This window comes from Phlebotomus argentipes, unplaced genomic scaffold, assembly GCF_947086385.1.
Source record: "Phlebotomus argentipes unplaced genomic scaffold, Phlebotomus argentipes genome assembly contig_15, whole genome shotgun sequence".
Taxonomy (NCBI): domain Eukaryota; kingdom Metazoa; phylum Arthropoda; class Insecta; order Diptera; family Psychodidae; genus Phlebotomus; species Phlebotomus argentipes.
This window is the reverse complement of record NW_026776181.1, coordinates 13969170-13992452: the sequence shown is the minus strand read 5'-3', so window position 1 is coordinate 13992452 and position 23283 is coordinate 13969170. Positions and strand designations below refer to the sequence as shown.

Genomic DNA, 23283 nt, shown 5'->3' with positions numbered 1-23283 from the left:
GCGGCAAAATGAACATTGTGACTCCTCAATGAATAGATTTTTCCTCAATGCAGCACAATCACGAGTGGCAGTGAATGGGCGAGGGTGAGAGGAAGATACCCAGCGATTGCAGGTAATGACGATGATGGTCCAAAAATGTGTATTCCATAATAGATACACAAAATCCTCCATACATATATATATATGTGTGCATTTATGAGGGTAATTTATTGTCAATGATCGTCATTGTTGGGTCACCAGCGCGCGCTCTCTCTCCTCATTTGCAGCAGCATTCAGCCAACAATTACATTTATGCGCCTCCCAGCATGTATAAATAAATAAATAAATGATGCAAAATTAGAGTGGAGAATATCTGTCGTAATTCAAACACATTCCTCGTCGCGCATTTGCCTTTGCCACCCCCGGCACTGCTGGCGCGCAAAATTACAAATTCATGACGGATAAATTCTTGGTGTGCCATTAACATCGTTACACATTAATTTTACGCCATCCGAATATCGATCAATCAACTTCAAATCTCGCCTCGCACTTTCTCAATATATCGCCGACATCGAGCAGAGAGAGAAATAGAGAGTGCTTGAGGAGAATCTGGGGGCGGAATTGGGCAAAAAAAAATTCACCCAAGAAAAACAACAAGCGCCAAAACACCCACACTAAACATCCCAAGAAGGTCTCTCACGCTAGAAATCCACCGTTTTTCAAATCCCTGTGAAATGTGCGAACCGAAAATAAACGTCTATTTTGGAGTTTAGAAAGAAAAATTCCCACTTTTCGCACTCTTGCATAAAATTATAATTCTCCTGTTTACGCCCAACATTCTTGACTACAAATACAAGAGACATTTCCATTCACAAGAGTGTAAGAAAAAAATAAAGAAAACTCGAGATTTCTCAAGTCTTTCTGTTTCATCGCCCATGAAAGCCCTCAGAGGATTTCCCTCCAGCGCAAAGCTCTGTCACTGCAGCAACTTTAAGTGCATGGATTGAAAATTAAATTCCAACATAGCTCTTCCCCTGCGCTCTTCGCGTCCTTCGCGATGGAGTTGGAAACGCGCAGTCCTTTTCCCAAAATTCCGGGATGTTCCACTTGGACGTGTCCCCCAAAAGTGTCCGGCAAAGGAGAGAAAGTGGCTCCAGAAGCCGGATGGTGTCGTGCCTCACTTCGTTCGTCGACGTTCTGCCATTGCCCTGTCGTGATAGGCCCCAGCGGCACGCATGCTCGTGGCTGAACGCGCAAGCTTTCACGAAAGTCCAACACTGGAAGCTGCGTCGCCCCATCAAGCGAGAGAGAGGGAGACAGAGAGGGAGATGGAGATGGAAATCCGTCCAATTTCCACTCGAGACTTGTGTGACAGAATTTGGATTCTGACCTCTTTAGCATTGAGGAAAGACGTGAAAACTATACATATTTTTCATCGTACGCTACAAACGCCATAAACTAATAAAATCTCTTTGAAGTTGCGGCGCAGGCTATATCAATCACCCATAATAGCACAAGATCTTCCCTGTCAACTAATGAGCGGATTAGGGTGAAATGAGCACTAATACTCTCACTCTAATGGCACAATTGATTAAATTAAAAGTACATTTCACCCAATGATGAATTATTCCGATTGCCTCGTGCGTGGATTTGTCCCACAAGACATCCAGAGGGTGTGCAATGAGATGGGAAAGCGGAAGAAAAATCCTCTAAAGCATGTGGTTGTGGCAGAATTTCCGCCCCTAATTCGATTAAATCTGCGATAAAATGATAGAAATTGACGAGGATTTGTGTGTGGTGGCGCGTGGGAAATCAAACATTTGCCAAATGTCCAGGCAAGGAGAAGACGAGCGAGAGAACATTACAACAAAATCACTCCTTCTCACTCACTATTAAATCCTTTCCGTATGCCTAATTTCCCTTCTCTCCACCCTCGCAAAGTTCTCTCGCGTTTTCAGAATCAAAATCGCCGGAATTCGATCTCTCTGTGCTCTCGCAATAGGGACAATCCGTCCAATTTCTCTCACATCTCGTTGATAACATGAGAAATTGATTCCGACACGTAAAAATATGATTATGAAATATTATAAATTAGTCTCAAGCACGCAAAGATTCTCTCCTTTCCACACTTTCCCTCCCTCGGCGCAAGCAACACAATCTCGCCTTTCCCAAATTAATTGTGTGGAATTAATGTGCGTGGAAAATTAATTAACTCTTATAGAATCGTCGTGCATAGAAGGAGAGCGAGAGAGAGAGGAAAAAAGTATGTATGTAAGAAATACACTCACAAATCTTTTATCGTTAGACTAAATTTATCCCAAAGCAGAAGGGAAAAAGGATATACCCAGAGGAAAATCTTAATTAAATTTTTAAAGCACAGCCAACACCAGCAGAAAAGAAACTTTCATGTGTACATAAGAAACTTCCCATTCAACACATTGGAAAAAGTTACCCAATCAGAGGAATACTTTCATTTGATTACTTTTTGCCATCAACTTCCTCTTCTGCCAGGATTGACAGACTTCTCCTCCCTTAAATTGTTGGGGTTCTTGTGCTGCTCAAGCACAGAAACAAAAAAAAACTCACATTTTCCAGTATTAAAGCTGAGTTTCCATTAATGCCAATCAAAAAAATCCAAAGTGAGAAAGAAATATTTAACATTCATAAAATAGGAGGATATTTTGTTCGGAAAATGTGTTAAGCAAGTTTGGCATTATATGTAATTTAAAGCTCTCTGCTTTACCATCATCCAAAAACACTTGTTATATAACGTGTTATAACTGTTAGGACACACGTGTCTCTGCTAAACGATGAGATTCATCGAGTAATCGAAAGCTCTGCCAATTCCGAGTGTCTTTGCTGGCAAATGCGCACGTTGCGCACCAAATGGTTCAATTTCTCGCCCCGAAAGCTCTTTCTGTACTAAAAGCTCAACATTGCAGAGGTCGCTGCAGGACACAAGACGCCCTCTGCGGACAGTAGCCGCGAAGCATCGACTCAGTGACAGCTGCTATTTGCTGTGCGCTTTTAGTCCCCAATAATTTCACCAAGTCTTGGCAAGGAAAATTCATCTCTCCCGTAAAATACAAGTGAAATTAATGGGGTATTAAGGTCGGAATATCTCTTGCAAGTGTCTGATCAGTGAACGCTCACACTCTACTCCTGCCCAGGTAATTCTACACACTATTTTCCCAAGCATTTCTATCACCTGTGCAGCAGAGGAAAAAAAAAGAGGCAGAGATGAGGAGAAAGAGATTTTCTGCCACTCCAATGGATCACTGTGATTTTAATTAGAAGCGCGGTGAGAGAGCGAGAATTGTGTGGTGTGGAAGCGCTCTCGTGATTCGTGAAGGAGGAAAAAACACACGCAATTCACCCTGTGTCGTGATTGAGGGGAATATTGGGGAAATAATCACGGGTGAGTGTGAAGAAATCCCTTGAGTTTGCACGTGCAGAACGACGCCACCAGATTTATTCCTCGTCAGCCCAGCCGCCATGGGAGGATTTTTGCCGCAATTTCCTCACCGAAGTGTGCGCGGGGAAAATGAGTAACTGTGAGGCCACAATTGGACGCATTTTTCGCGGTCGAAATGCCCAGAAATCACGTAGTCAGAGTGCGTAAATTTTCACCTATCTCTCTCGCATTCAACACACCGCGCCTCTCCTCATATTAGCACACATCATCGCGATCGTGTGTGATCAAGGAATGGGCTGGAGAGTAAGTGAATAAGTGACCGTAATATGTTTGCGAAGAGGGAGAGAGAGTGAGAGAGAGGGACTCAGGTGAAGATGCTCTTCACCTTTCTTCCTCCTTCCCCCCAACGTGCGCTCTCCAAACACACAAAATATGCAATCGATCGAAATGAGATCATTCTAGCAATCACGCAACGCGCCATTTTGTGTTGCCCTCTTCACACAATAATCCTCATGCGACGGTGGATTTTGCGATTCATGCAATCATCTTCTCTCCACCTTACGCTCTACCCGGCTATACATATGCAGCGAAGAGGCGATATGTGAATGAAGAAGAATTACTTAACTTCAAATCGTGCACGAGGGCCGATTTATTATCTAAAAAATTCATACTTTATTGAATATCATAATTATTCCTCTTTGGCGTGGAAAAAAATGAACATTTTCATTGCTCGCCACACACAAACACACAGGCGCAAACAAATAATTTCCCGTCAACCACCTGATAAGCCGACAAAATATGAAATCCCACTTGATTATCTCGGAAAAAACGGAGCACGAAAAAGCCATCAGATGATAAAAACACACATGAAATTAATAAGATTAAGGTGACTCTCAAGTTTGCTGGGGAGGGGAGAGAAACACAAACCACGCGCGTCTCACTCAAAATTCATAACATATAATATTCCCATTCGTTTCTACACACAATTTCCACATAACAATCATTTTCAAGTCCAAGTCCAACACCTTCATATAATATAATAGTGATTATTTCACAGGAAGATGCACTGTATTGCGGTGCGAAGCGAACGGAGAGAGAGAGAGAATATATACAGCGAGTTTGGTGTATTGAACGCGCGCGACATGCACAGTTATTCCTCATTTTTACGATTATTACATTTTACGCTCGATGGTGATCACGAAAGTGGGAGAGAGACATTGCGATTGGAGGTGGGCACGAGAGGAAGCGCAACAGTTGAAGAGAGATGTACAACAAGTGAATGATCAAGAGGGAATAGAAGATTCATCAATGCATTTAATTATCTCACCTTCTTGGCAAGTTTCTTGGTCAGAAGGCCAAGAAAAGGAGTAGAAAAGAATGATGTAAACCTCTTTTCTCATCCTCATGATTGCGCGCAAAGGCTATTGACCTACACTCTAAGCCACACACATTTTGTACCTCTCTAGAGTTGGAAATTTCCCCGAAAATCCGCAATGAACAACTCTCACTGTACGCCGTGCTAATAAGCAAAACATATCATAAATTTATCACCGCCAGTGTGTTGGGAAAATAGCGACTGATAGGCGGCAAAACGGTGTTCTTGAGGCGCTTATCGCGGCCATGTATGGATAAGTTTTGACCATAAAATTTTGGTGTGTCATCAGAAAATGTTCGTTTTTTGATCAATTGTGAAATTACACACAGTTTCCCAACACAGCGATAAGACCTAGATTGTGTGCCTATGTTAAACAGTGTGTCGATCGCATGTTTGCTCTTCCAGATCATCATGGCTCTCAATATCGCACTGCCTCTGTCCGTGGACGAGTTCATGGATCAGCTGGACATTCTCTCCTCCACCATGTCGCCGGTGGCGGCCAACATGGGGGGAATGGATTGCAGAGATCGAGACCAGATGAAGCTGCTCATTTCGCCCATATCGAGTGAATCGAGTGGAGTGAGTTCAATGGGATCTGATGAAATCAAGGTGAGTTTATTTGGGTGCAATTGTCAAATTGCGCAGCATTAACAATATTTCTATTATTGTGTAAGCAGAAATCTCCAGAGAAACATACGTACCAAGACTGCAAAATAATGTACGGAGGACGCAATATAATTGACATGGGCTCAAATTTGACGAATGGATCATTTAAGATTCGTTACACCGAGTTGCCTGAAAATAACTTTTCGATGTTCCTCATGAATCGCTCTCAGTACCACCGTTTGGGCGCTCATGGGTGGATTCAAGAGTACACATTAATACGCTGCAGTTGCTGCGGCCTCATGATACCTGATCAACCAGAACTCGTGCCAACTCCTGGACCAAATTCAATCTGTCGCGCCATAATTGCCGCCCAAGCTAAGATAACGGGCAGTAACACACCCAATAATACCATTAATGTCAACAACAACGATTCACGCATTTACTACGCCAGCAACAACAACAATAACAACAACAACGGCAGTGCAATGTCGAACGGACACAACGCCATCATTCGCAATGGCTACTCGTATCGGCCAATGTATGCCCAGAGTGCCAACAACAGCATCAAGAACTACGGCTACAACTGCCAGGCAATCATCTGAGCGACAGGAAGCAGGACGAGAGAAGGTCTGTTAACCCCTTTAATATTAAGACACACAGCGAAGGGAGATGAGCAGAATTGACTGATTAGCCGTGGATGGGAAAGACGCGTGATTTGACAGGGAGGCTTTTGTGCGTTGAAGCGCAGAACGAATTTGATATGTCTCAAGAAAGTCCTTTTCTCCCCCCTCCATTTCGTTCTTCCTCTCATTCATTATTCTGTTTTTTTTTACTCAAACTTTTGTGTGGGCAGGAAGACAAGTTGTGACAAAATCCTTATAGATTTATATATTTAGCCAATTGTGCGCTGTTCAAATTGTACTTTCTCACTTCCCCTCGTCCCAACCCCCCATTTGATTAGGGGGAGGGATGGAGGAAGAAGCTTGATAGAAGAGAAACCCCACACAAAAATAAACACGCACTTGAAAGCATCTCCAAACGCACACACAGAGTGCCACCTGTTACTCGGGTAATATTTTTGTTACGTTGCAAAAGATTAAAGTAATTTAACTATTATTTAATTATTATTATCGATTGATTGCCTTCACCACCTCCGTTGTGCTTATACTGTGTTCCTATTAGATAATATTTATTGTATTTTTAATCTAACCTCAGATGCTCAGTTGCGTCTCTTGCGTCAATTGCACATTATTATTATTATAATTTTGGGCTGTTACGGTTGGAGAAGTAAAAAAAAATACAAACATTGCATCCCCAATTGTAATAGTAAATTAAGAGAGAGAATATTGTCATTTTGTTTGTGGACACCTTCTAAATAATTGTGTTGATATTACAATCAGAAAGTGAGCAGAAAAAGAGAAACAAATATTTTAGTGAGACATTGTTCTGATTAAAGGTTTCACACAGACATTAAATAAATGATAGTAGTTTTAAGGAAAAAAGTGAAAAATTGCAAAATCAACAAGACACAAGAGCAGATGTTATTTTAATTATTGTAATTGTACAGAGAGAGAAAAAATGCAAGAATTATAAAGTTCAGGTATTGAGAAAAAGAACAATCATGGTCATAAGCTCTTAAACTACAACTCAAATAAACTATAAAAACCACTTTTACACCAAAAATTTCACCTTATTATTATTGTTTTTGTCTAACCATTCGAGCGTAAGACGGTTAGAAGGGATTTGATGAAATATGCAAAAGGGATTTAGAGAGAATACTTTTAAAAAAGAAGACCTACTTCATGGATACTCGAAATACAATCACGCTTACAATTGTTTTTATTCATTGATTTATATTTTTATTTGTAGACGTTAAAACAAACATAATTCCCATCTTTTATTTGTAGTTATAATGTTTAGTCAATTATGTATATATACAAAAAGAAGAAAATGTTCATTCGCATGCCTACACAAGACACAGAGAGAAGAGAAGAAATTGAACGATTGATAAAGTGAGAAATTATCTCTGAAATTCTATCGGAAAGTATTTTGATGTGGGGAAAAGTTGTAAGAGAAGCAGAAATATCAATTTGACTATTGTGAAGATGATTATATTATTAGACGTGTAAGGAGACAAAACGTGGCAATTTTACTATATGATAATATACAGTTATTCTAAAGAGAGAGAGAGAGAGAGAAAAAGCGGAAGATATAAGATTTAAAGATAATCCAAACTTGTTGTGAAATTTGTGCTTATAGTTTAATTATGATATAACATTTTACAAAATAGTACGATAGCAATGAGTGAAAATTTATCTTTTAAGATAAGAACCATACAGTTTTAAAGTAAAATTAATGAAAAAATAGGGAAAGAGCGGAAAAGAGAGTCTAAAAAGGGAAAAAAAAACCATGTGAAAGATTTTTTGAAACTAATGCTTCCGTCAAAACTATGCATAATCAGAGATTGATGAGAGATATTTGGATCAAAAGAGTCTATTTTGTTGATAAATTGAATATTTTTATCACTTTCTGTGTGCATTAAGAATTCGAAGAGAAAGCTAAAACAAATGGGTTAACCAAATGACATGAATATTCTTATGATTATGATGGTGAAAATGGAGAAATTCTATGTGAAAAAAAAATATTTTTCTGTTGAGCATTACACATGGCAATGTTTGCTTATGCTGTTGTTTTTCAAAATGTTTAGAAAGAAAGAGAGAGAAAAAAACCACCAACGCATTGAAGAGCTTAATTTAATCACAATAGTGAAGGATAAGAAATTACTTTTAATTGCCAATGTTTTCTTATATTTGTTAGTCATTTAAACGAGTGTGTTTATCAATGATGTGTTAACCTTAAGAGATTGCATAAAATCTATTCATAATAGAAGTGAAGGAGTTTCACGGAAATCATGTGTGTGAATAGAGAAAAAGCAATGATCACAAGAGAAGGTGAATATCAATTGATATTAATAGCGCTTTAAACACTGACGATGTATCGACTATTTAATATCTGAAGGGAAAAACAACAATATTTGTGTAATGTAATATCATAGTTTAAGTGAAGAGTGTAGAATAAGTGAATGTAGTTGGTAATATATATTTCTTGTGGAGAAGAACCACTCCAGCTAAGTGGAGAAAAACAGACCCAAACCAAGGCCCTACAATTAGAGGAAAATAACGAGGGAGGGAAAATGAGGAAAGTGGAAAAACACGAAGCAAAGATAAATCTAGCAATAGGTCACTCATTTCCGTCTTTTTTTTTACTAACTTCACCCACAAACACACAAAACCTCGAAGTTATAATCTAAGCTGTTTTACACGAATTTCTTCCACTTTTTTTTGTCTTGTTAATGTTCCAATGCCAGAAACATAATAACCATAGTTCATAGTTTTTCTTTCTTCTCTCCGTATAGACGGAACAAGAGAGGAAGAAAAGATGATTCTAGAATTTTAATGAAGATTTATTATGAAGATGAAAGTTGCAAGAGAAGAAAAAAACTCTTTGAAATCGTCCAAAAAAAATTGTGTATAAGTAACATTTGCAGAGAAAAAAGAAACATTAGTGATTCCTTTGATGTTTTCCAGATACAACAAAAAAAATATGAGATTTCTGTCGTGTATTTATACGTGAAAAAAAATAGTTAATAATTGGGATTTTTGATGAATATGTCAAGTAAAATTGAAAGATTTCTTTTTTCTATTCATTGTATGTTGCATAAAATAGTACAAACGTGTGCCTTAATTTGTAAAAGTGAGAATTATTGAGTGCGCGAGTTCTTTATTGAAGCATCGCGCAGGAACAATTGGAAAGAAATTGTCGAAAAAGCAAAATTTTATAGAGAGAAAATACATGCATAAGTAGATTTTCTCTATAGTTAATCATGAATAGTCACATTTTTTTTTCTTCTGGCAAAATATTTAAGCAGATTTATATATGCATTAAAGGGAGGATTAAAGAAAAGAACCAATAGATGATATGACTAAGAAAATGAAGCTCTACTAAAGCAGATAATTTCAACAATCGAAAAGAAAAGCATAAACTATGAAATAATTATTGATTCAACTATCTCAATAGCAGCAGTATGATGGAACTATTTAATCGTCTTGAATGAAATATGAAATCTATGTATTTTAAGTATATAAATTTGAGACTGTTTTTTCCAATGTGATAAATTACTGTAATGTAATAAATATTTTTGAAAAATTCCACAAACTCTTCTTTATTGTTCGCCAAGAGCGCGCGCAAGAGAGAAGAGAGAGAGAGAGTGAAAACGTGTGAAGCATTTTGGTCCAATTACAAACAATTTGTGCCTATCCATGTGAATTTTCTCTCGGTGAGAAGTGAGATTTTCCGGTACATCCTATTCTCCGACTTTCCATTGTGGCGCTGGGTGTATTTAAACCGCAAGAAATCACTCACTTCTGCGGGGCGGAGAAGTGCCGAGGGCTGATTGGGTAGTTTTCAGAAATTTCCTCTTCATTACATGTATGTACATATATGATATCCAGCACAAGAGCCAACACTCGCGCGCGAGAGAGAGAGAGAGAATCTCTGGATGTATTGTTTAATGTGCATTATTACTAAATGGGAACTTCATCCCTCATCATTCCTTCATTTGCCACCCTCCCCCAAAATGTATTCAATCCATATAGTCGCAATATTCAACCCCTTTCCCTCATCTTTCAGCACAGCGAGTTCACACACATTCATAATATTGAAACTGTAAAGCGAATAGCTTTTGTTTTACATTGTTTAGTGATTCCATTATTTGACTTCTTTTGTCTCTTTGGACAGATATTAAAAACCTTTGTGTGATACACGTTCAAGCAGCAACAAAAGCTCTCACCACATACAACGGAGCGCCCCAGAGAAAGGGGTGCTTTTCGGGGGGGTGGGCGCGATGGCGTGAGGACGACGCGGCCGAAATGTGGGGCGAAAGGGATGGAAGTGCATAGATAAAAATACTCTTTTTTCTGTGTATGAAATATATGAGCAAAATAATAGGCCACACACACACACGCGCGCGCGTCAACATCTCTGGTGAATATTTATAGAGGGATGCTGAGTGACAAGCACTGAAGGACAATTAACTACTGGCCAACAACTCACGGGAAGAGTGAAGCCCCATGAAGTTGATCTGGAGAGTGAAATTGCCCAGCATGTCACAATGGATGATGCAAAAAATATTTATTCGTGCATAAATCATAGTGCTAATAATTGTTCTTCAATACAAAAGAAAGTAGTCACGAGAAGGGCCAATTCATCAGCAATTCTTTCACTGCATGCACAAAATAGAATATATATGGGGAAAAAAATCATCCCTTGCTGGGGAGAAATGGTGAATTGTCGAACAAGTATCGTATTGTTCGGTATTCCCATAAACATGCACTTAAAATATATAAATTTAGTGTGACAACAAAAACAAGCGCACATAAATCACTGCGTATAATAATAATAATCAACTATTTTCATTGCTAAAATTACCAACACGTGAGATATAAAGAGAAATATTTATTCACAGTCAAAGTGGCGATAATAGTGATAAACATAAATATTGTACAATTTTATCACTTTTACAGGCACTGTTTCAAAAACAAGGACAATCAGTGTTTCAATGTTTTGACTGCAGAGAGAAATTAGATGTAGAAATCAATAAAATCGAATCATTCCTTAATTATATTATAATAATATCTTCGCTTCTTTGACTTTTATCCACACGGGGAGCTTTTGTGCACATAAATAGACTGTACAATTGTTAATCAATGTAGTGTAATTGGTGATATTTCTGGTCAATTCGACTCAATCGCCCATTGTTCACAATCTATTCATACAAATGCATGTCTCTCTGTGTTGCCCACCACCCCCACTTCAACCGCAGTACAACAATATTCATCACACGCGAAATTATCCATCCGAAACCACCCAAAAAAGCACTGCTCACCCACCCTTGTGCACCTATTATTGTTTAGTAAATCGCATAGCGCAATAATTAATAATTAACTATATTCACTCTATTATCCTCGTGTTTTATAATTTAATAGAACAATGAAGATAATGTCGATCAAATTAATTTTAATTAAATTTAATAAATTATCTCACGTTGTTAAGCACAAACAATTGATAAATGCAAATCCGCAGTACATTTCACCATAGGAACTCCGCATACTCATAGAAATTATATTGTTGGTTCAATGATTCTGCAAAATTCACCCTCTCAAAGAGTCATCCAGAATGTTGGCTTTTGTACAAAATTTATCCTTTCAAGTGTTGTCGAGTGTCAGCAAAAACATTTTCAAAGAAGAAAATCTGCATTAGCATGTTGAGCGATTGGAAATAATAATAAAGTGTAGAGAAATTCATGAATGGAAACCAATATTTCAAATAACTCCAACACTATGTTGACTATGTTGCACAAGCAGCGGCCTTCTCTCATGCATTTTCCCGCCACTTATTCACAGATTCACACCCCCCACTAACATAAGTCAAAATTGTACCAAAAGTAGTGAGTATCCGAATGCACAACAAAAGCCCAACTCTCCATGAATGTTGCACACAAATCAGTGTTCAGCATCTCCATACATCAAAACCCATCAACAATATGAGAATTTCCCTCCCATAAGTTTAGTATTTATGTGCTGTGCATCCTTGTAATTCCCTTTTCTCTCATCCTCATCGCACATTGCAAATACTCACTCTACGAAATTGAAAGGGATATTTTCCAATGGGGAACTTAGTTTGATATGAATAGCAATTAACAGGATATTTCTAAACACATCACATCGATGAATTTTCACACCCCTTTTGCAATTATCCTTTGATTGTGTTGTCATAATTGAACATGCTTCTTCCCAACAACCAATTTTATTCAACGCAGAATTCTCCACTGCACACCATTCAAAACTTACTGTATTTCCCATAAGAGTTTTGTGCCGAAGAGCAGGAGAAAAGGAGGGAAACTTTAGTGCAGGCGGAAGAGGAAAATTCTCTTATTACCACATATCCTTTCATACATCCTGCGACAATTGTTTATGAATAAACATACAACAATATGCATCAGTAATTGCCAACACTGGTTCATAGAAAATTCCAAACTGTATCCCAAATACTATAGTGAAGATTGCTTAGCCAGATGAAATTGCGAGCTTCAAAACATGGTCCTTCACACTTTTCGTCCAGGCGTTCGAATAACAAACAAAAAAGCATCAGCCGAGAGGGCGAAATGGCGCGGGAAGTGAAGAGAGATATATAGGAGAAGACAATGAGACAAGGGAACTTACATACTTATGGTCGTTGGATGAATTCCACGCGGGGTGAAATGGAACATCTCACAGAAACGAATAAAAGAGCCACATTGCATTATTGTCTGACAATTGTTCTGTCTATTGTTTCATTCCTTTTGTGCAATTGTGTATTCACGAGCCAACCCCCTTAGTTCACACCCAGCGTTCACTTTTAGTGGAAACAATCACTCTCTCTCTCACGCGCTCTTTCCACCCTGCAACCACACGAAGAGCCCACGATGGCTGAGGGGCGAAAAGCTCCACACTGTGACTTCACCAGAGAGGGAGAGAGAAGAAGATCCACTCGGCGAATTGGAAGTGGACAACCACAGAAAAATACCTCCAAATGAACCGCACACACTTTGGATACACTGCGCGCAGTCGATGAATCAACATGTGTTCTCATCCTTCGAAAGGAGCTCAATGCTTCTGTATTCTCTAGGCCAGGGAGGAGGAAAAAAGAAGAAGTGTAGCACATCTTCCTCCCTTCCTGTGCCAGGCATTACCGGTGATTTCCTCGAGATTGACACATCAATGAGAGACATCACGCAAACTTTTCACTACAACAATGTGGTGATTGTCCGCGGTGGAATGATTCTTAGAAGAATTTCACCATTTACCCCAGAGTAGCAGCCTAGAGGTGGTAGTAAAAAAAGGGGCTGGAGTGAGTCTTCAAGTCCTCCCATTTCCACACTCGCCTTCTAAGGCCCTGCGCTCTTTGAAAACGCAACAATGGTGCCTGCTTTTTGAATAGAAGAAACTAGACAATGGAGAGAAAAGCACCAAACTCAAAGGCCCACCTTTCTTCGAACTCCCTCCCACGCGACGACACCCCTCGTCTCGTCCCCGCATTTCACATACAGATATTTCAAAAAGTGTGAAAAGAACGAGTGTCTTTGTATTTTTAAAGCCCTCAAACCACCCTCACTAAATGTATCAACCGACCTGGAGCTTCTTCCATAAGACAGAGACTGGACACCATCAAAGTGTATTGCAAACATTCGCAAGAAAATATCCACTATAAGTAATTTGAAAAGTGATAATGTGGCATTTAGTTGGAATACATAATATTTTAGTAGCTTTATCATATTCTCTCCCCTTTGCTTGCCACCGAATTCGGAAGAATTTGGCGAAATAAAAGAGACAAGCAGGGAAAACTTGGTATTTTCTCTGTATTACTTCACAATACAGCATACACAATAGAGGGGGAAACTTTACTTTGAGCACAACACATTAGAAGGGTGTCGAGAGAGAGGTAGAGACCCTCTACTTTGGAAAAAAAGGAGTGAGTGGGTTGCGATTGTATTCTTCTCGTGAAAACTCTTTCACCTTTTCCCTCTCGCGCACTGGTTGGCAATTCACCCAAAAACCATTTTCACCATCAACAATTGTAAGCTCTCTCTCTCTCTCGCTCTCTCTTTCGCTTCGCAACCACAATCAACACGCGATTCTGTCGCCGGCATATTGGAACAATCATTCCATGCCTATTGTATGTTGTACTGGCGCACAAAAGAAAAGGGGGAGAGAAAGGAGCTTTTCTTCCAGTCGTCTCGCATTTTAGATACTGTGTCATGTGTATTAAGATGTCAAGAACTATTGGTTTTCCCCCAGCCACTCACTGAGTGCGAAAATGCCAGCTAAAAGGGAGGAAAATTTCAATGCGTGAACCCACCCTGGATGGATCCATCACACAATGACCTACAGAAATTCCTCCCCAAACTCCAAAACTCACCCTCCTCCACATATCTCACATGCACCGATCAAATGAAGAGGATAAATTCGATAAATAACAATGAGGAATTGCAAGAATCTGCACCGCATTTCACCTACTTTTCCGGATTGCCTCCGGCCCAGAGGGGAGGGAGGGGGAGTTTAGGAAAATGCAGCACAACTGCACAAAATGCTAAAGACCTTTCATTCTCGTGAGAACATGCAGTGCATGGTGAAAGAGATACTCAAAGTGTGCATACAAGAGAGCTTCTGTAAATCCAACGACAATTCATCACACTCACAATGTATACCAGAGAAAACTCTTTTCGGTGCTATTCAACAATGCTAAACAGCAAAATGCAAGAGTTGCACACATCCTCCGGCTTTCTCATGAGCAAAAATGTATACAGTTGGCAGTCAAAAATAATAAAAGCTGCCACACATGCATATACACAAGCGCACGAAAAGCTCGCGAAAAGTGGTTGTTCAGCCAAACAATGGGAGATGAGCAGAACAAATGTTTTCATTTTGAGGCTTTTGAGGATAGAAACCCAATTGTTTTTACATATATAATCTAACCAGAGAAAAGCTCTGGCACGACGGATTTTCCCCCCGATGAAATAACGCTCAGTGACAAGAGGATTGAATATTGGATACTTTTAGCAAATTTATAATTACCATTGAGAGTGAAATGTGTATTTTATGAAGTCAATAAAGTGATTAGCAGAAAATTCACAATGACTCAAATATCAGTGACAATTTCCCATGATGGAGACAAGCGAGAAGAAAGAAGATAATCTGTGTTTTGTTGATAAACAAAAGGGTTCTTCCGGGAAACCTCTTGGCATTTGAAACATGGAGGATTTTCCGACAAGAGTCTCCTTTCACAACTATAAAGTCATTTTTAGTTTGCTCAACAATAATAATTTGCACAAGAGAGAGAATACACACCCACCCACCCTCTGGTCCATGAGCTTTTCTTGCATGTGAAACTTATTTGACAGTATCACACAGCTTTTTTTTTCCTTGCATCGCGCGCCCAGCAACTTTTCTGTCTTCCTCATTCTTTCTTTCTTGTCCCTTTGTTGGGCTCTCTGTATCACCAAAACAATGTCCGAGTGGATTTTGTGTTCGTTTCAGATTTACTTCTTTGTCCTGCCACACTGTATTTTTTCTTGTTTACCTCGCGCGCTTTTGCACACTCGCACAAACATTGCGAAAAGAGAGCTTTTTCCTCCTCTTTACATAACATTTTCTCTCTGGTATGAAAGCACAACAATGCGACAACCATACAATGTTACCCATCATTACTTCCCATTGTAATCGTCCAGTGGACAGTCAAGGAGGATGGAAAAAAATCGCCAGAGCTTTTCTGCACGAGGAAAAATAGAGTATTTGAAGTTGAGACATAACATCAATAACCAACACGTGAGGAATGTATTCACAAGGCGATTCCGGACTCTCTGGGAGGTTTAGCACAATGGCAAAATATACAAACATGGGGGTGAAGAAGAGGGGTGGCAAGGAGACAGGGAAGTGTGTCAGCCGCGATGCGAGGAAGAGTCTTTCTACTTCGCTTCCTTGCATCTTCTCAAAGAGAATCCACCAGAGTGTGGAATTTATTTATTTTATTAGGGGATTTTCACACAATCTCATCATAGGCCAAACTTCATGGGTGTTTTGGAAGAGCGTGGAAGAGAGTGGGTGGAAAAGGAGAGTGTATTTTTGCTCGTACGCCCAGAGGATATACAATGGCAGAGGAAAATCCATTGAATACACTTTTATGTTCTGGTCGATCCTCACCCTCCACGGCCACACCAATATTGCTCTCTCTCTTCCAATCTTGTGTACATGTTCTTTATATCAATTCTTCATATTGAATCCTTATAATGTCCTTCTGTCACCTTCACACCCTCTAACCCACTCCTTCAGCCCATCTCCGGCCCTCTCGCCCGGCTAAACCTACATATACGTAAACATTTTCATTCGATCGACGCATCACCAGGGAGATGTGATGAATGGATAAGGAACTATGGCAAACACACATCAACAGAATTTCATATTTTCTCCGTCCTTTCGCCATGCCATCTATTTTCCCTGGACGCTTTTTTTTAAGAGTCTCTGTGCGATGCCAGAGCAGAAGGAGAAATTGTGGAAGGTTTTATTGGGAGATTGAAGGATTATATGGAGCTGAAGTGAGGACAGAAGCCTCATGCATGATGGGAGCAAATCCACTATAGGTGAAAAGGTGATTTTATTGTTGTTTAAAATCTTTAAAACCCATTTCCCCACTCCCTCCATTACGATTTTATTATTTTCCGCCAACATTCTTCACCATCCGCTCTCGCAGAGTCCTGATTTATAGGGGAGAATCGAGCTTTTTCGCCAAAGATTCGCCAAAATCATCAATATAACACGGCAAAGTTGCTCTGTTTTCCCCTATTGTGCATAGATAATGCCACGATTCTTTCATCCATTAATCCTGACCACGAGAGGATCATGCATTTTCCAATTCATTTGCTCGCCTCCCCAAATATCCCAACGCATCGAAAGCTTTCAATGGCATTTCTTGATTTGACGAAAGAATATAATCTATGTGACGTCCATCTGATGCATTGGGAGAATTTGAAAGAGGTGCGCATGAAAAAGCTCTGAACATCAAAAGCCACCGATCGCAATTTTCGTCATGGCCAGCAAAATCATTTGTGTTTCACCTCAATGCTTTTTGCATTATACAAACTCCCTCTTTCTCTGTTCGTCCTTCTCAGGGATGAATGAATGGGCGACGAATTGAATACCAGGAAATGAAAGATGGAACGCAAATTCATAGACACTCTCTCACTCTCTCTCTCTTCTCAATTCCCTGAAGATTCACTAGTTCTGGAGGCAACGGTGCAAAAAAAGAGTTTGTGAATTTCCAACACACAAACTACCAATTCACATTGGAAGCTTCAATTTCAAAATAGTCAAAGCTGTGCACAAATAAAATGTAGCACACACACACACACACAAGACATTCATGCGGGGTGAGTTGCTATAAATTGTGAGAAAAGAGTGACTGGCTGGAGGGATGGCGAGAGTGATATTCTGGGTAGACAGAGCTCAACTTCCAACATAAAGCCACCTATATTTGCCATTCGAAATTAACGCTATTCATACAGATTTTCAAAAGACAGTATTGTGGCAACAATTTAGCTCTTATTCACAACATTTTCAAAGCTCCCGTTTTAGTTCCACGTTGCTCTCTGCGCCAGGCATCCTGGGCTTTTCGGGCTTGCGAGCGTTGCTCTGCCACAGTGCCAACAACAGCGCACGCTACACTCCTTTTCACACCCCCACACTCGCGGCCAAATAATAATATTTTATTCTCTGACTATGCGGAAGGGAGAATTGAGAGCTGTAGAGGCCCTCAATCATCCTTTAATTTTCTATATATGCGGAAGAGAGAAATATGCCGCCTTTTTATTGCCTCGCACAGCCACGCAAAAAGTCAACCTGCGAAGGGGCGAGAGAGAGAGACATGAAGATTTCAGATGAAGATCCCAGCGAGAGACAATGGCCAGAGATATGGGAAACAGTGGAAAGATCCACCCACATGTACATTAGCTTTTGAGCTTAAGAAAGTCTCATCATTGTCTCCCAGAGAGCACCCGAATGGACAATTGAAATACCTTCTCCGACACTCCAGATGCTCAGTGGAGGCTCTATTATGCATACCACATAATAGAGGGAATTACACTACAAAGACAATTGACTTCATTGTCTTTATTGTACACTGACCCACTCCTCTTATCATTCCCCCAGACCATGGAGCCGGGCTGTGGGGCGCAGTGACAAGAAAGTGGATAAGATCGCTTTTCAAACTGATTACAATTGAATGACCACCCCATTCACTTCCCATTCATTCACACGAGCTGGCCAAATAGGGGGTGAAACTCCCTTCGCCAGCACTATTGGCAGATTTTCATTTCCTCCCTGCAACTCCATGACCATCGTCTGATAGCACAAAGTGATAATGACACTGACCTTTGGCGCGTAGACGAAAATCATTCCATGCATTTCGCTGCATAGAATTGAATACAACGAATTAACCATGTATTTGTTAGCTTGAACTTGTGCTAATCATCCATCCAGAGTTTGTATCTCCCCGGAAGTCTATTTCATTGGCAAAATCTCATCTTCATTTCCCCCCGAACGCTTTTATTGATGAGGATTTAATTAAGTCACCGCTTTAGAATTGAAACATCATCAGCGATAAGTCGCTGAAATTTGATATAATGGCCCTAGAAACCACCCTTTCGCACTTGCACAACCCCCATCATCGCCTTCTCAATTGGATTTTCCTGGCAAGGGTGCATTCTTCCCACCCTCATTCCCATCGGCACGCCTTCGCCACCCCTTTCCCAACCACACATGAATAAATTATGATGATATTTTCCATACTGTGCAGCGGGTATTGAATAGGTGGTGTGCATGCTCCAAGAGATGCTCATCGATTCCGGAACACAAGTGAAATATAAATCAGGCGATGGGATGAACCATCCCTCGGCGTTGCGAGACACGTGCATTCCCCGTGGTAGAAAGTGACTCAATTTATTCCTATTTAAAATCATGAAACCATCATCCACGCAGCGGGATCGGCAACCGCCCAGTGATACGCCACGACAATGGGTGGAAAAATCACCGGGTGGAAATTAGGGGGTGGCGTGGCCGGCATCGCATTGAGTTAAATTGTGCTCGAGGTGATATTTCGCAACTTTTAAGCAACATGCGAATTAAGGAAACCACCGTGATTGTCAATTAAGGGGTTGTGTCGACTCGCTCGTGTGGTTTTTCCATCACCACCCCCGGAAAAGTGGGCCATGCGAGAGAGATGGAGAGAGAAAAAAATGCCGAGGAGGCGCAAAAAAGAGTCACCCACAGAGAGAATTTGAGACTGGGAATCGTGTGGGGAGTGGAAACGGGCTTGAATAGGAGAGACCTCGAGAGCTACACACAAAGTTTGAATTCGCAATTCAATGAAATTCGCTCGCTTGAGTTCAATACAATGAGAAAATGATTACGATCTATTCCTTTTCCACCATCAAGAACACACCATCTCATTCTCTGGCTCCTTCAGAAAATCCTCTCCTCCACAACCCCCCAAGCCACCACCCCCGAAAGGCGCCCATTCGCAGTGTGGCATTGCATAGAAAGTTGTATGACAAACCGTGTCTTCTTCAACATTTTCCACTTCTTTTGTGCGACCAAGACACTGCGACTCATGGCTTTTCACTTCGCTTATAGTTGAATGTATTTTCTAATTTTTCTCCTTTCCCGGCATTTCTTCCCTCTTTTTTCCTTTTGGCTATTGCACTCAGAACTTCCTCTGATTGACTATTCTCTCCCCTCCTTCCGTCGATACCCTCGCATTTTTTCCGCCACGCTTGAGGAGAAGTGGACAAATATTTGATAAAATGCGTGAAAAGGATGTATTAAATGTCAGCGGAATTGTTCATTTCGTCCTATGATATCAATTTTCCAAGGATGAGTGCATCATTGAGGGTGAATCTCGAAAGGGGAGTTTGTGTGTAAAATTAAGCCTCGACCATCAAATGTAGTTATGAGATCCACTAAGATGAAACTTTGATGCTGGCTTATACAATTTTCATCCCATGCAGAGCATACGGAGAGAGTAATTCACCATATTTAGCATAGAAATTAGTCAAAGGGATCTGAAAACAATCATACCTCGCACTCCCCCGAATGCCGGCACGTTGTCAAAAGAGTGGATGTTGTTCAATCGATGAGATGGCTGAGGATCAAACAGCTCTCAAAGTGCTCTATATATGTACATATCTGCTTCCCATCCATTGGGGGGAAACAATGAGTTGACTGATAACGCGTTCATTCAATAATTATTATAGATTTTAAACAGGAAAACTTTTCCATGTTGCCAGAGAGCTCGACAGAGGCGGGGAAAGAGTGAAAAGCTCACATAATGCGCCATTATATCCTTTGTGTGGTAGTTTTCAATGTGCGGGATTTTCGGTTAGAAAAGGATTTATTCATCCCCAATTCCTCAAGCCGTCCTGCTAGAGTCACTTTTCCCCATCTTTCTTCTCTCTCTCCCCCTCTATTATGCCGGCACTGTCGACATGGTGGGAAAATTTCCCTGGGCGCTGGTCTGGGGGCGGCGGCGGCTCTTTCATAATCGCCTGACATGCCTCCCGCCGCTCCCGTGCACAGACCACAATGAGACCCCCGATATGATGGTCGTTGTCGTCAATTCAATTAGAACATATCAGAGAAAACAATTAACAAAGATGAATTCGTTATAAACAAGAGAAGCGACCGCTTTTGTGCTGGGAGAAAGAGCATAAATGAGTCTCACTCTCTGTCTTCCTTTTTCTCAAGTTCCACCCCATCGTCCACCCCCCAGTCGGAGCACGGGGGATGGGAGGACGGTGGAAATGTGTGATTTCGCATACTTTCACTCCCACATTCCCTCCGCCCCATTCACCAGTCGTCTCACTGCTCCACAGAACATCTATTCAGGGAAAACTATGCTCTATTCAATTACAGCTATTATGAGTGAGTTGGAGAATCACCCCCCAAAGACATGCCTAAATTGACCATCAGGCATAAATACGCCGAGACAGAGTCCCACAAAAGGTCCCACTGTCTCATTATTCTATCATTCAGCAAACAATTCAATGGGGTTTTAGAGGGACGCAAAATGATAAAATGTGTGTCTGGCGAGGCAACTTCAAAACCACCCCCACACACACACGCAGAGCCTCTTCCTCCCCCATCAGTGCAGATTTTGTCGAGATTGAGAGCACTTTTGGACTCAAGTGAGGACATCCAAATTGACGCTAATCAAACAAATCCCTTCTGTATAAATAAATTTTTGTACAAAATTTTTCACGGGCATTTGCACATTACAAGAACACTCGTGGTTGTCCTCGAGAGCTTTTGCACACTCCTTTCGCTCATTGTTGTGTGTCTGTGATGTGACAGAGAGTTGTAATCACACGCCCTCATGTTGGTTTGAGCATCTCATTAGCCACAGTGGACAATTGATTGTGGCGTCGAAAGCGGATGTTTGCACGCAAGGATCTTGCGGAGATCGTCCTGGACAGATTGCTTGAGGTGATCACTTGATAAGCGAACGAGCGATTGAATCTCAACCGCCACGATTATCCAATCCATCAGATCAATTGCATGAGGTGTAAAGTTACCCTTCACGCCCTTCACCCAATTCGTTCTCGCGTGATTTTCCACAATTCACCTCGAGATTAGTGATATTGTGTAGTTCTTTTTACACTTCCTCAATGGTGGTAAATTAAAAAATAATAATTGCCGCTGAGCACTGGGATTGTGAATGTGAGATCAGGTGTAGGTGAAGAGTTTGATCAGATACTTTTTTGCCTCTGGGCTCCTTTTCATCACCCATCCATCCATTGAGCTCGCCATACGTAGTGAAATATTTCAAATAGCATTTATTAATAATGCCACATTGTTGATGGCAATCAACAATGAGTGAATGCCGTCTGTTGTATGGCCAGAGTTATCTCTCGTCCTCTCTTTTGCCTGTTATTATGCCAACACATAAAACCTTCACGTTTAGTGCTAGGCGGACAATAAAAATCTATTCAACGCCAAACTTTTGAATAGCAATTGATAACATTTTCATAATAATACACATTTTGTTATTATACTTTATAACAACACATTCACACACACACACACACGGTGAAGCGCGAAAAATATGATATTTGCGCGCTCTCCTTCGTTGTCACATTCATCATAAACAATGCATACCTTCCTTTTGGGCTCTTCTGTTCTCCAGCACCATCATCTTTTGCCTCGAGAGAAGCACAGAGAGAATTTTTGTGCTTCAACCACTCTTTTCTGCGACTCCGAAGGAAGACCTCAATTCTGCTATCATCTCCCCACTCTTGCCCGCACACAATTTTTCATTGTGGACAAAAAGACATGAATAAAATTCATTTCACTCAATGAAATTCTCCCATACAAAATCACAATTCACAATTATCCCTGCCACGAGCTTTTGTGCCATTCAAATTCGTCATTAGGCAAATTGTTGGGCGGGAGTTTTTGCATATTTGGGGAGATTTTCCTATACAACATACCTGGCGGTGTGCTATCCAACCGACGAATGCGGAATAATCCACTGATTTTTCTAATCCTCTGGCGGCACATCACAACAGCGCAAAACACTAACTCTTCGCCCTCATCCAGGAAATGGCACAGAATTTCCACACCACTGACTGATCATCACTTGCATCGCCACGTGCCACGCGCGTCGCGACAGTCATCCTTCGCAGATGGCGAATTGATCTTCACGGCACCAGCACGGGGGACAAACTGAGCGTGCAGAGCTGGGCCGCCGTTTGGCGCCTCCGGAAGGCGCATCGCGGATGGCGGGGAAGCAGGTTCACTTGAGAACACTGTGCGCGCGCACTCTATTCACATCCATCGAGGGCACAGTGTTTGTGGCCAGAGAGCGAGAGAGCGAGCTCTGAAATATCCCGCCAGAATTGATAGTGAATACAATTCACGCACACACAAGAGTGGTTAAATATCATAATTCTCTCTCTTCATCATCATTTTCAATTCAACGTATTCACCCAACTTTACAATAAAACACAATTCACAGTGTGACGAGAAAGAAATTGCCTCCTGAATGGACGACGAGAGTTTGGGTGTCTGTGAGGGTGGTTTTTCGCCTCTCGACTTTTCACATCATCGCGTTTCTATTGCTCTTTAGCATTTTTTTTTTCGAAAAATGCCCTCAAATCACCCCCCGAGAATCCACACTGATCGCGCGCAAACTGTTGCCTCGGGCATTTTTTTTTCTCTTGTCGTAAGTTGGCAGTGGATAATTTTTTGCGTAATCTCTTAATTTC

At 40.8% G+C, this 23283-nt stretch overlaps 2 protein-coding genes across 2 annotated transcripts in view; one reads left to right on the top strand and one right to left on the bottom strand.

Annotated features, from left to right (window-relative positions):
• LOC132263250 (transcription factor SOX-1) overlaps positions 1 to 22721 on the bottom strand; it is an 88505-nt gene extending 65784 nt beyond the window's left edge. Inside the window, exon 1 of the mRNA XM_059762922.1 lies at positions 22507 to 22721. The gene's annotated coding sequence lies outside the window, so the exon portion shown is untranslated. The remainder of the gene's footprint in view (positions 1 to 22506) is intronic.
• On the top strand, positions 2984 to 9582 carry LOC132262088 (uncharacterized). The gene is made up of 3 exons (XM_059761226.1): positions 2984 to 3149; positions 5175 to 5378; positions 5447 to 9582. The coding sequence occupies exons 2-3, from the start codon at positions 5181 to 5183 to the stop codon at positions 5975 to 5977; spliced, it is 729 nt and encodes a 242-aa protein (XP_059617209.1). The 5' UTR covers positions 2984 to 3149; positions 5175 to 5180; the 3' UTR covers positions 5978 to 9582.
• Positions 22722 to 23283: the final 562 nt, after the last annotated feature.